The 14,678-nt window shown below is 39.7% G+C and overlaps 1 protein-coding gene across 4 annotated transcripts in view; it reads right to left on the bottom strand.

Moving 5' to 3' along the window:
* PTPRM (protein tyrosine phosphatase receptor type M) overlaps positions 1–14,678 on the bottom strand; it is a 773,614-nt gene that overhangs the window by 488,916 nt on the left and 270,020 nt on the right. For all 4 annotated transcript variants that reach the window (XM_045527889.1, XM_045527892.1, XM_045527891.1 and 1 more), the window contains exon 4: positions 2,622–2,700. In XM_045527889.1, coding sequence (XP_045383845.1) covers positions 2,622–2,700 — 79 coding nt within the window. The remainder of the gene's footprint in view (positions 1–2,621; positions 2,701–14,678) is intronic.

Genomic DNA, 14,678 nt, shown 5'->3' on the forward strand with positions numbered 1-14,678 from the left:
TATGACTTTGCGAACACAATGACCGAAATCCAGTGGAATGGAAGGGGGTACCTTTTAGGAGATACTATGTTGGCCAGTAGCCAGATGCAGAAGAAAGAACCGAGAATACTTAACAGGAAGCTCTGTACAATCTTGGCTGCCCCACCATACCTGCACTCAGTGCAACATCTGCCTTACAGTGAAATCTGCTCTGAGAAACAGGTATATAGCATATGTCAACAGAGCGCTCAGAACTTAGCAGGGATGCAGGCTCTTATTTTTTTAACCTCCTAGTAAGAGGTGGATCAGAGGCCATGGACATTAGTGTTCCTATCCTTTAGATGATCCTATAGCACTTGTCTAGCCAGAGGCTATTCCTCTGAGAATTTGGCCAAGTTCCAACTCAGGTAATTGTATTCTGCTTCCTAAATTTGCCTTGCTGTTTCAATTAGGTACAGCCTTGATCATTTTCCTGCCTTTTCAGGAAAGGAAGAGGGAGTAGAAATTCTTCTTGAATGCCCCATTCTTGCTGATACAGAAGAAAAGGTAAATGTAATGATACAAAAGTAACATCTGCCTTAGTAACAAATGAGAAGATTGCTGTGAGTTAACTTCCATGTTTGCCAAGCTTTAGAACACCAAATAAACATATCAGAGAGCAAAACCCCTTTAGATAGAATTAGACAACTGTGTCATGACACCCCCCACAGATGAACAACCACATGGGTCTTCTCTATAACTACAAAAAGTGACCTAATGATCTATTCAAAGCCAAGCAAGAAAAAGCTGAGACATTCCTGCAAGTGTTTATATTTCTAATACTATAGATATAACCATGCTCTCATTATGTGGGTAGGAGCCATCAGCAGAGATCCATGAAATGTATGAAGTAGCCAGTCTCTCTTTAATGCTAGAGATCCTAAAAATAAAGCAGGCTGCCATCCCTCAGATGGCCAAAAATTTAAAGTCTGACAATATCAATTTTGGGCAAAGATATAGGAAAAATAAAACTATCATGCAGTGCTGGTGGGAATATAAACTGGTTCAGACACTTTTCATAGCAATTTGGCAACATCTAATAAAACTAAAAATGTGTCTACCCTACATCCCAGCAATTCAACTTCTAAGAATATACTCCACTGAGGTTCTCGCATATTGTACCAAGAGGCACATCCACGAACGTTCACTGCAGCAATGTTTTTATAGAGGAAAACTAGGGGGAACACACTAAATGCTCATAAAAGACAGTTTAAAATGCAGTATATTCATATGATAGAATATCATAGATTGACCTAAAAAATGTAATACTAAGTGGGGAAAAAAAAACAAGAGAAATGTATACAGTTTGTTACCATTCATTAGAATACATAAAAGGCAAACCTTACTTTTTTGCTTTTATGAATACACAGTGATTGTGGGAAACATAGCACACATGTGCACACACAGGCATTTGCACTGTTTGACATTTAGCACCTTATGTTTCTTGGTAAAAGTCAAGGCCTAGTTACCATGAAAGAGCAGAAAAGCCAACACCTTGCTTCCCAAGATCACTCCAATTGCTAGAAAGAAAGGAACACACAATCTAATAATAGCTTGCCCGCCATGACAATCCCACCTGGGGCTTCGCACTGAAGAACAAAGATGCAAAGGCCCCGAGTCAGTGAAGAATGTCCAGCTACAGGAGGCTAAGGTCACCTTGCAAGGGTAAGGCAGGCAGAGGCATGGCACCAGCTCCCCATGTCCTCATGGCTGGCTCTCCTGCCACAGTGGTCACTGTGGTCTCCCAGCATAGCCTCACTCTGGGGACCTGCTCGTTATCTGTGCCTAGATCACCAGTATTCGCAGGGATTCTATTAGCCATCCAATTCTCTTTCAACAGAATGCCTTTTCAGCTTAAAGCAGCTACAGTCTGCTGCTGCGGCATGTGCACTAGAGACTCCACAGATGGAGGTACAGTGAGCTTACCACTGTGGCGGCCCCCGGGGTGGTGGCAACAAATAGGGCCAGAAATCTGTACTATTTATTTAAGCACAAAGGCTCACATGCAAATATGACAAACTATTAAGAGTTGCTTGTTCTGGATATTAAATAAGTGTGCATTTATCACCCATTGTACTTTTTAAAAGTACTGATTTTTAAAAGAGGAAGAAAAGGCCATTTCTAGGGTCCCCAGGTAGTTCAGATAGGTGTCCTATATTTGACAGATCCTAGCCCTGTTTAGGGCTGTGTTGCTTGAAACTATGTGATCACTACTAAGGAACTGTGCCAAAAATATACTGGATTTAAAACAAAATGCACAAATTCTCAATATTTAACCTTGTGCTACTATTCAAAGGTGAAATCCAAAGATCATGGCAAAGAATAAACAGGCTCTTTTCCAAGGATGTCCGAGCATACCCAAAAATTCCTTTATTTCTCTTTCCTCATTTTCATTTTAAGATACTTAGAGACATACAAACCATGACATTTCCAAATGAAATACAGGTTTTTGGATTTCTGGATGGCAAACCAACACATGAGATCTGTCAGGGAACTCTCTCGGCAGGATGACTTCTCCCCAGGTTTTAGTCCCTTCTCTTAACCTTTAATATAAATATGCCCCCAAAGATGTACCCGCACATTTAAAAGTAGAGACAACTTACTACATGGATGTCCTAACACCTTCACTTCATCAATAGCGAGGTAGCCTTGGTGTCCAGAAGTTATGACTTCAAAAACCACCTGGAAAATTGAGAAAGATTTACATTATTCACTCATTCTGTTAGACTTTTCCCAAATATCTCCCATATAAAAAACGCAGAGTTTGACTCATTCATGTGCCCAACATCCTCTAGTCAATGGTCCAGGTTCTAGAGGACAGAGATAAATAAATAAGACCCCACTCCAGTCTGCGGGGAGGTCAGTGCATAGTGGGTGAGCTGGACAGCACCTGTCTCAAGGACTCACCTGGTAGGGCAGAGGGGGGCTGTGGCTGACAGTGAATATTTATAAGACAGAGGCTTGGAGTCATGTACAGGGGGCTGGAGATACAGCAGGGAGCAAAGTATCAAGGTCATTAAGATCACAGAACTTAAATTTTGGAGAGAAGACAATCAAATGATCTCACAAAAATAATATTGTAATAATGATTCACCAAATCAGAGGGTGGGCAATTACCCTGAGAAAACCTACAATGAAAGGGTACTTTGTAGGGCTGGTGGGGAGCAATAGGTACACTGTACGAAAGGCAAGGAAGTGCAGAGAGGGAGGACCAGGCAGAGACAGCAGCGTGTTGGTGAGTAAACTACCCAGATGGGAGCTGGGGGCATGCAGGCAGAAGAGTCTTTGTGGCTACATGTCCAACACTTTCAGAAAATGGAAAGGATTCCCTACGCAGAGGCACAGTCAGGTTTGTGAGAGACACTGAGCGTGAGAGAAAAGTCTAAGGACTTTATAATATTTTATTGTATGGAAAACATATCCCCCATACACATTTAGGTTTTCTTCCCTCAAGGGGTGATGTTAAGATTTAGGTAACAATTCTGAAGGGGGCTCTCTGACTAGATTGAGACATGTGGGGTCCTGGGTTTTATACAGCTAAAAAACAAAATACAGTGTTATGGAAACAAAGTACAGACTACCTGAAGGCCTCCCAGGAGGAGGTGAGATGTGAGCTAACAGCTGAAGGGTGAGAATGAGCTGAGAGTGAGCAGGGTACCGCCCATTCCAGAGCATGTCTGAGGGCCCTGAGGTGGGCGTGGCCATGGAGAGGAAGAGGAGAATCGGGACCCAAGGAGGTACAGGTGAGCTGTGGCCAGGTAAGACTCCGCTTGCAGGGCAGAGAGACCAGGAAAGATGCCCTATTAACAACACAGAGACTGAGCTAACTGAAATTCAGATGGCAGAGGTATGAATTAAAGGAAGTATGGTATAAAAATTTTCACATTGCTGAAATCAAGAGGGCATTAGCAATTCCTTTAACATTGGAAAAGCAAGACAGGAGGAAAAGGGCAATATTCCTTAAGGTTCTAAGAATGATGGACTTTTCTGAGATAAGGGTGCCACTTCATAGAAACTGAGTCTAAAAAAAGAACCACCAGTAAGAGGGCAATCAATTTTCTTAACTTGACTAATTGCCTAAAGGTGTCAGCTGTCAGGCTATTAAAGATCCATATGAAAATTATTGTAACTTTCATTTATACACAGAAAGAAACCATGATACCAGGGGGACCATGACTCATAATAGGAAGACTGTAAGTCTTAAAACACAGCCCAGCAATTGTACCCTTAGAGATTTACCCCAGAGAAATGAAAAGTTTCATTCATATAAAAACCTGCACACAAATGTTTATAGAGGCTTTATTCATAATAGCCAAACAATGGAACCCAGATATCCTTCACCTGGTAAATGATTAAAAACACTGTGGTCCATCTATACCATGGATTACTTCTCAGCAATAAAAAGCACCCAACTATTGATGTACCCCACAATTTGGATGAAGCTCCAGAGAATTATGCTGAGTGAAAAAAGCCAATCCCAAAAGATCACATACTCTATGATTCCATTTATGTAACATTATGTAACAGTTATGTCCATTTATGCGTCATTTTGTAATGCCATGATATTAGAAACGGAGGACAGATTAGTGGTTGCTAAGGGTTAGGGAGGAAGGAAGACGGGGCAGGAGGGAGATGGGTTTGCTTACAAAAGGACAATCTCAATGATCCTTGTGTTGTTGGAACTGTTCAGCATCTACACTACGGTGGTGGATACACAAACCTACTCAGGTAAAGAAACCACACAGAACTAAAAACACATGCGTGCGTGAGTATAAGTAAAACTGGGGAAATGTGAATAAGCTCTGTAGATTGTAACAATGTCAATATCCTGGTTGTGATATCATACTATAGTGTTGCAAAATGTTACCATTTGGGGAAACTGGGTAACATGGACACAGGAACATCCCTATTATTCTTTACTACTGCATGTAACTCTACAATTTTTTCCACAAAAATTTCAATTTATAAAAGTAATTATAAATTTATCATTTGCTAAGCACATGCTGCATGCACTATAAAGATATTACTCCTTCATACAAAAATTCCTCAAGGATTGCATATTTCAAAAAATGAAAAGCTTCAGATACAAAGTAAATGTCAAAAAAATGGAATGAGTGTAGTGTAGATATAATCTTTAAACTCAATCCTTCTCACTCTAAATATGTCTTTGCTTCTACACATTGCCCCAGCAAAAACTTAAATCTTACGGACTGCATCATTTACGTTTACGTGATGGATGCAAAACCAGGGGAAGCATTTGGCGGAGTCCAACATGGAAAAAGCTCAGGCTTCCTAGACCACAGGTACAAGAAGTCATTCCAGAAACTCTTCCTAGGCTAGGCGACACTGTGCCACAATGCTATCACAATAAAATATAAAACACACAGGGGAGAGAAGAGGCACAACAGAAAAACAAAAATGACATCAAACTTGGTCTTATTCATAAGCTTAATATATTTTGTTCACTGACAATACAAGAGAAAGGAAGAAATACATGGATATTCCTGCAATGGGACCCTGCTAATTTATCTTTCTACTACTGAAGTCTATAAGAGGACAATGGGGAGTACAAAAAGAAGATGGATATTGAGAGCAAGTATAGGAAAAAGCATCCAGAGGCCCTCAAAACAGGGCCCCCAGATAACAGTCCTAAGGGGGAACAGCAACAGCTGGCACCGCAGGAATCCGTAAGCTGCTCTGATACAATGGCCACTGCAGGGACAGCCAAGGGGTGGCTGCTGATACCACTGCCACCAGCTATCTAAAAGCACATTGCTCTGGTCATAAATTTTGAAAGCCAAACTCAGAATGTCCATCAGACCTTCCTACATTCCATCTGTCATCTCTGCATTCCTCCCTTCCTCCCTCTTATTCACTCACTCATTCAACTCAAGGCTCTACTGAGTGTCACCTCCCTTCCAGGCACTGTGATAAGCATTTGAAATATATCATGAACAGAACAAATAAAGATCCCTTTCCTCATCAAAACTGTCCGTCTTCTTGTAGAAATTATGATTTACCTTATCAACTATAAGGGATGAAGCTTCTAATAAAAATAGGATTATCCTTATTCTTTGAAGGGATGCATTAATTTTTAAAATACAGTGTTCATACAAAACGTGCTCATGTGTATCTATTTTAAGTTGATCTGTATGTGTAAATTTAATCCATAATATTTTATTTGAACTAATAGAGGGCCATGGCCCTTTCAAAGAAAAGGAGAACGAAAGGAAGCAAAGAAAATTATAGTCCTAGAAAAGCCACCTTAGCTTCTCTGAATCTCTTCTTTTCATCCATCAACATCAAAGAATGGATGACCCTTAGAAGTTTTACACAAAAATTTCTGAGTCCTTTAGTCCAAATATTTATAGAATATTTACTACATGCTCTGGAGGATCTAAAAAAAATTAGACAGTTTTATAAAATTTAAGCTTTAGTTAGAGAAAAAATAAGGAACATGAATGATGAAAGAACAGAACTAGACAACAATAAACAACAGCCAAATGACAGATTCAAGCAATAAGGTGCTCATAGAAATGTGGCGCTTCTCTGCCACAGAACCATACTTCCTCCATGCCACACAAGCCAGGAAGCCTATGACCCAACATCACCTTTAGTACAAAGTTGTGGCCTGCTGGTATCAACCATGGATGTCCCAGCAAGTATTTGTCCTTCATCCCTACTCCTACTACATCAGAGGCAAAGAGGTTCAGCTACAAGCCAATGCCTTCCACGTTTCCCAGCCAGATGACCTGTTAACAAGGCCACAACAACAGAATTAAACTCATGCTTTTCTCTGCAACTTTATTTGGCCTCCTTAGTCTTTTTTCCAACTAGAAAATCAAGAGGCAAAGAAAGACAGAATTTGATCATAAATACACTCAAAGAACAATGGCCTGCCCCTTTCAGTTAATTAGAAACTTTTGAAAGTAAACATCTCAAAATTGGTAGGTTCCAGCACTGACCGACTTAGAGCTAATTGTAGAGACAAGAAGAGGAAAACCTCTTTTGTGGATATGTTTATGTGTGCATGTCTACATAATTAATATATAATGTGTAAATAAAAGTTTCTTATGCCACATATTTAAGTGTTTATACATAAGAAGGTTGATTCTGCATTATAAGATAGAAGCAATAACTTTAATGTTTCTTTAAAAATTGAAGCAAGTTTTTCAAAAAACCATTTTATAGCTCTTAATAAACTCGTAAGTGACTTATGAATACAAGTTTTATTAGCTGCTTCATCAAGTTTACAATTCAGTATATAACACTTTCAATACATACCACAAAGTAGCTATGATTTGTACTGAAAAGTTTCCTGTTTTGAAATAAATATGATTAAATGAAGATATCTGAATTCAGATGCTATATACAGAGCAGTCTTAGATTGACTACTACCTTTATTTTAAACACATGATCATTTAGAAATTTTTTTTCTTAATAACAAACAAGGGTTAAAACATGCGGCTCAAAAGATGAGGCCCATCTTAACCTAGCTTCTTAAAAATACATTTTAGAATTCCCTTAAAGGTTTCGTTGTCGTGAATTCATGTTATCTGGCAAGTTTTCCATCTTGTCTTCCTTTCAAGCCAGTGCCCCTACGATGAAGGCTTCAAAGCAAAAATAATATTTTTGTCTCTTTTTGTCAAATAAGGAACTACCTACTGATGGAACTACTGATCCAGTGAAGCGTAGAAGTGTATGCGAACCCAGTGGGAAGCAAAGGAATGTTTATAAATGCCAGCATCCAGGTCCAAAAAGATTGAGGTCAGAGGAAACAGTAACATGAGAGCAGCAATGGTACCATTGGAATAAGAGAAAAGAAAGGTGTAAGAAATTGATTTGGGGATGTGCCATGTTTATTTTTATCAAACAGAACAGTATATTGAAAATCTTCTATATTAGATGTAAGGCTTGGGTTTTAGGGAGCCACACACTAAATCTTTTTTTAAAAAAGAATAATTAAGTAATCTAAAAAATATTTATTTATTTGTATACTTTCATGTCCCAGGTATCTTTTGTATATTTTATCTAATTTTCCCCAGTTATACATGGTAAATCGTATTAACTCTCTTTTAGGGATAAGTAGGTTGACTCAGAATGGTTAAGTAATTTTTCTGAGGTCACACGGTACTTAAAGAGTTGGGTTGTAAACTTAGGTCTATTTTACTTCCAAGTCTGGACTCTTCACATGTTACCAAACAGCCTCAACTAGCAAGTATGAGAGACTATATACGTATAAGATGCATACATACTTACACACACACACAAAATACATAACTATGTATATATACACCTACACATCTGTCCTTTAATGTGTAGATATAGATGTTCTAAAATTTTTACTTCCAGATTTAAGGAAGGGATGGAGTAATCATCTATTTGACCTAGAAACATAGATGCAAGGAAGAGCGATATGACATAGTTTTAACAACATCAAGTTTAAGACAAGAGTTGGCAAACTACAACCCATGAGCCAAAGCTCTTCTAACACCTGCTTTTGTATTCCTCACAAGCTAAAGATTTTTTTTATAGTTTTCACCACTAGGAAAAAAATAAAAGAAGTATATTTTGTGATAATGAGAATTATACAAAATTCAATTTTCAATGCCTATGAGTAAAGTTTTATTGAAACCCATCCATGCTCATTCATTTACACATTGGCTATGGTGACTTTCTTACAACAGTAGCAGAGCTAAGTATTATAGTTGCCACAGAGAGCATCTGGCCTGTAAAGCTTGAAATATTTACTACATAGCCTCCTGTTTTTAGAGAAAACTTTCCTGCTTGGCTCACCAATACAATGTCATTACTCTGGTTAACAAGAAAGCATGTGTCAAAAGCAATACTTTATCACAGTCAAGTACAATATGCCTTACACTCCATGTGGGAGCCTCATATTCCAGAAATGGCGGAGAGAAGACCCTGCCCCTGGCTTGACTTGTTTTCAATTATACTAAATGTGTAGTATTTGAAATGCTCACGTAAGCTTATAATATCATTACAAAATGTTTTTAAATAATATATAATTACAATATACCAAAAGAAAGCCATAAAAAACTCATTGCTTTGTAGACCCCCAAACACTGTGCAAAATAAAATGAAATAAAAATCAATTCATTTAGAAGTCAGATCTTCTATAAAGACATTGTACTACTGAGAACTTGTAGTTAATTTAACGTTAAAATCTGACCCCTAGATCTCATCTGACCTTTTATTGTCTTTGTTGTATTTGGACTAAATGCTTTTGTTTATTTTCACCAAAACACAGTTTGTTTGTTTTTAAAAAAAGTCTTTGCCTTCTAGCCTATCCTAAATTGTGATTATTTGCAAAGTTGTGTATCAGTATGCCAGAATCACAGAGCTATCCTTTCTTATTTTTGAATAATTTTGTCACAACACAGAACTTCACTTTATGTCAGCTTTGTTTTCTTTTTGGACTTAGCTTAACAGAAAATCGAGTCAATTCTCATTATTCACAGATTCTGTATTTGTGAATTTGCCTACTCCTTAAAATTTATTTGTAACCCCCAAATCAATACTTGCAAAGCTGTCATGGTCATTTGTAGACATGTGCAGAGCAGCAAAAATTTGAGTCACTCAAGGCACATGTTCCCAGACGAGGTCAAACAAGGCAATGCTCTGTCTTCTTGTTTCAGCTTTCATATTATAAAAAAAAGTATCCTTTATTGTGGTCTATTTAATGCCATGTTTTTCACGGTTTTTGTGCTTTTTATTGGTGATTTTGCTTTTTAAAATGGCCCCAAATGTAGCGCCTAAGTCTAGTGCTTCTAAGTGCAAGGAGGCTGCCTTGAGTCTTAAACAGAAAATACGAGTGTTGGAGAAGCTCCTCCAGGCATGGACTATCGTGCTGCTGGCCATGGGGTCACTGTTAATGAATCAACACCATGAATCACATAAGGCATCTTTAAACAGACACACACATAAAACAAGGTTAGATATTGAGCGGTTGACAAAAATTGTGACCAGAGGAACCTAACCCCTTATTTCCCATAGAAGCAAAGTCCAGTATTCATTAATTCAGCATTCTCTGTGACTTCATAGAACATGACTATAGAAAATAACTGAGAATCAACTCTATTAGTGTGTTTGGTTCACTTTGAATCCCCATTTCTATCAAAGTACTGTTTTGCTGATGCCTCCCACATATTATTTGCAGCCATGGGATGTAAGAAAATGTAGAATAGAGAGAATCCATCTTCATTCAACCCCTCAACTAATAACATCTCAGGAGACAAGATGCTGTTTCCCTATAGCCTTTGAAGACTCTGGGAGAAGCCATTTGCTCTCAGATAGGAAACTGCCAGTTAAACCACTGACTGGTGCTCTCATTTGCTCATGAAAAGCCATCCTGGATGCTGGCCTGTGAGAGGTTTGACATCAGGCAATCCTTTAGGCGCCTGCCAAACAGGAGATGGGGACGCAGTTTAACATCGCAGCATCTCTGATCCTCCCTGCTTCAGTGAAGAGCAAAATTAGCTTTCCTTGCTGCCACTTTTCCCTGCTATGTGTGAGCAAAGAAAAGGGATTTGCTTACCAACACAGACACCAGCCAAGGAAAATGTACTGGTGGAAGTCATTAGTCAATTCCCCAGAACAAAGGGGATTAAATGGTATATGTCTGTCCTCTCACACGTTACCTAGTAGATCCTTCAGGTCTTGATTTAAATAAAAAGCAAACTTGGGTCCTATCCCTTTATAAAAACTTGATGTTGTTTTTGTCAAATGAGTTAAACAAAAAAAATGTATGAAGAAAAGTGTCTAAAATATTAAACAGCCAAAGCTAAGCCACAAAATATGTCACGTTGAGAAATCAGGAGCAAAATATTCCAGCATTTGTTTTTGTTGACGTTTTATCAGAAAATAAAATAAAAACCTACTCTTGGAAAGGTAATGGCACTCAAAGGACAGAAAAATTTGCAATGAAGCTAATTATTAGAGCTTGTCAGGCCTATTCTTAAATGACTTTACCTGTTTTTCCCACTAATAAACATGACTTTCCTCACTTTTCCTTTTGTTTCCCCTTCGTGTTTAGAAAAGAATGTGATAAGGTCACAGCTCACATACTCATTCCATAAAACAGGATGCAGACAAAAATTAAGGTAGAGGGGAAGAAAACCCCACAGCTTCTAAGTTAAAAGGGGCAATGCTGATATGCAAGAGGCAGTAGACCACACGGAGATTCAGCAGATGCTCAACAACAGAAGAAGAACTTGTCCTTGATAATCAAACAATAAGTACAAGTTGAGAATGAAATTTAGAGATGTGGTAAGTTTCTAAAAATAAACAAAAATACGATCTTTGAGGATAAAAAGAACATCACACAAATTGTTCTACTTCCTAAATGCAGCTGTGTCAATATTAAAGTCACAACCTACTGTGTCCCCGGTGGTTTCTTAAAACATACTGTCTTTTTTAAGCACAAAAGGCAGAGTATGGGGCAGCTGTTTAGACTAGTTTTCCTGCCTGCGAGAGAGTTGTATTCTCACTGCCACATCAAATTCCCCACCTCGTCTAGAGGCATGAAGCAATTCACTTGTCCGGCACTTGGAATAAGGGCCATAGTCAAGGAATTTATCGAGTCAAGGTATGCTCTATTTTCAATTGGTACATATCAGTATTTCCCAAGTGTACTTCAGGGAACACCAGACGCAAGAGCTACTCTGTAAAAGCCCTAACTGATGCCCAGACCCCAGCTAGGCACCCACACTTGCCATGTGTCCATCCTGGAGATTCAGAAACATACTCAGGCTCACGAATGGCCTGCAGAACAGAATCTGTTCAACTTTGCCTTCATCAGTGCTTCTTCCTCTTTGGTCAAATAATGCCTCCTAACATTCTCTGGATTTGTGGAACACAATCTGGAAAACACTCACCACTTCAGCTCTGAAACACAGTCTCTAAGCAGCATATGTACTCGGGCCTGCTGCCGCTTTATGTGGCTTCCTAGAAAATTAGTGGGCTGGATGCAAATACATGAAAAAAACAGGCGCCAGGGCAGTCGTGCAGGCAACGAAGGTTGGAGCTAAAAATGAAGGGATGGGTAAGATCAAGTCACTCCTATTCCCTCAACTCTTCATTTTCCAGGAAAGATGTCAGACCTACAAAGGGCAAATTTTGGTTTTAGGCCCCCCTCCTCCGCCACCTCCCCCAAAGTGCAAGCTCCTCTGTGTTCTTCTTGCACAAAAAATGTAGAGCTGGAATCCACTCAGCATCTCCTCCTGGGACTCTTTGGCATATCTAAGGAATTTGTTTTAACAAGGAGGTTCTAGGAAGCCAACAAGACTCTCATGTTTGATGACTTTATCCCCAAATCCCCCTTGGGCCTGCCTAGGCCCACCAGGCCCACCATCGCCATCCTTCATGGAGAGGCAGTGGGGAGGGGGTTTGCAGGCTACCTGTGCATTCTTCTCTTTTCAAAGTGACATTTATATTAAAGGTCACTCCCTCCCCGGCTTCTGAGTGGACTCAGAATTGCTGTCTTCTGAAAGCAGAGAGAAAGGCTATGCGGGTGAGCTTCCAGAAGCTTTCGTGGGTGCACTCACGATTAGAACCCAGAGAAATCAGTCGTGGCTCCTTTGCTTCAGGGGTGTGAGGGCGGGAGAGAGGAAAGAGGAGGGGTGGCAGAATCAAAGCCAAGTTCTTTTTTGTTTTTTATCAGCACAATAAACCAACAGGGTGAATGTGAGAGGAAAATATTATTCTTCCAATGGCAGGAAGTCAATGTCTAAATCAAAGGAAGCAGGTGCCTGAGGAGGGCAGGTGGCCTGCACCTCCCTGCTGTTCCCAGCCACGGAAGGGCAGGTCTAAGTCGCAGCAATTAGGACAAACATTAATTAAGGAATTAAATATCTGTCAATCGCCGAATACTTGACAATTTATGTTTTAACGAACAGTAATTAACCTGCAATAGCTGTATTCCGTGCAGGTTACCACTGTGATGTGTACCTGTGGAACACTATTCTACCACAGATAGTAAAAGCTACATAAAATGACTACCGTGGCAAGGACATGGTTGTTAGTGCTCGGGGGAAAGACTGTGACAACAGGAGATGCCCAAGAAGACCTACTATGTTTATCAAAAACACAGGGTAGTTGTTCTAGCTTGATTGAAAAGTTCCCAAATCCAACAACTGCAAAGCCCTGATTCTGACCAAGATGAAATATGGCTCCATATTTTGCAGCCAAAACTATGTGAGAAATGGACATTCTTGGCAAAGGCCTAGGAGGCAAAGGGAAACAGGGACCCAAGGAGCCCAACACAGCACACTCGGTGCTCAAGAAGTAGTCAAACAAGTCCAGGGATGGGTGATAGCAGTTCTGGAATGTTCTGACAGAAAGGAACTTGGTTCACTTTGCCTCACCCAGTGTTACACAGAAGGATTTGTTCCTGGAACCCTTTCTCATTTAACATCTTAGCAGAGAGAAAGCATTCAACTATTAACTGTTTCCATTTTTACTGTCTTCCATAAATCTCAGCAGTCTTAATAGTGGCTAAACAAACCGCCATCATTAACTGAGAGGCCAGCATGTCCCAAACAAGCTTTTTCTTCCATCTTCACACCCTGCACAGCCATCACCTTCAGCCCCATAACTCGGAACGAGAGCCTCATGATGTTTCAGCTGCCCACGCTTATCAGTGGGCAGGGCCCACTTCCGTGCAACCCATTTTCACACAATTTATAAGAAATTCCTTTAAAAGCATTCATTTATCCATCTTAACTCATATCAAAACTACTTACTAATATAAAAAGAATAGAAATAAACTATTTTAATATACTAATATTTCAAGTACATGTTAACCTTACATTACTTTTTTAGATCTCTATAATGTATCTTGCAGCCTACATAATAATATAAAGGTGCTATCTGGGGAAGCTGACTCCCTGTACCCTGAGAGAGGATCCCTCGAGGGTACCATCTCCTTTAGAGGCCCAGGCCCTATTATCTTGTCTTCAGCCTTCAGGCCCAGAAACAGCCTATCTGCATCGAAAGAATGCACCATTTCGATATTGATTCTTATATACCATGTTCACAAAAGAAAACGACACACAAGCATGTATGTACACATAATACCAGAAAAATATTATTTTATATTTTACAACTAGAAATATAGTAGTCACAAACCACAGTCACATCTTCAAGCCAGTACAGAACTCCTTGTAAAGAAATCTGTACGAGAAATCACATCACAAGCAGATGGGCTCTTGCACGATTCCTATTTCTAAGAGCATCAGGATACAACAGCTGTCTCCTCGGTAAGGGTGCGCTGCCCCATGGGCTGGGGAGTGGATCTGCAGCCCCAAGAAACCCTCTCCTGGCAGAACCTGACAGCTTACTGTTCTAGCTTTTTCTTTTTGCCCTGGGCATTTTTTAATGACCATCTCCAGTTATGCTGACACCTTAGGCTGGGGGTGGAAATAGGATGTGGTATGTGTTTTCCTTTTACTTCACATCTGTTAATACAGCTTGTCCTTCTCATCCCAACTGGGAAACATCATTCAGGTCTTATATGGTGATTTTGAAGCCTATGGCTCGGTGTTTGGGAAGTTTCCTGCTGACATCCCTCTCACAGAATCCACAATGTGCCATTTACTTAATAGCTCATGTTGCTATTAGGGTGATGACTTCAGTATGTT

This window comes from Lemur catta, chromosome 16, assembly GCF_020740605.2.
Source record: "Lemur catta isolate mLemCat1 chromosome 16, mLemCat1.pri, whole genome shotgun sequence".
NCBI lineage: Eukaryota > Metazoa > Chordata > Mammalia > Primates > Lemuridae > Lemur > Lemur catta.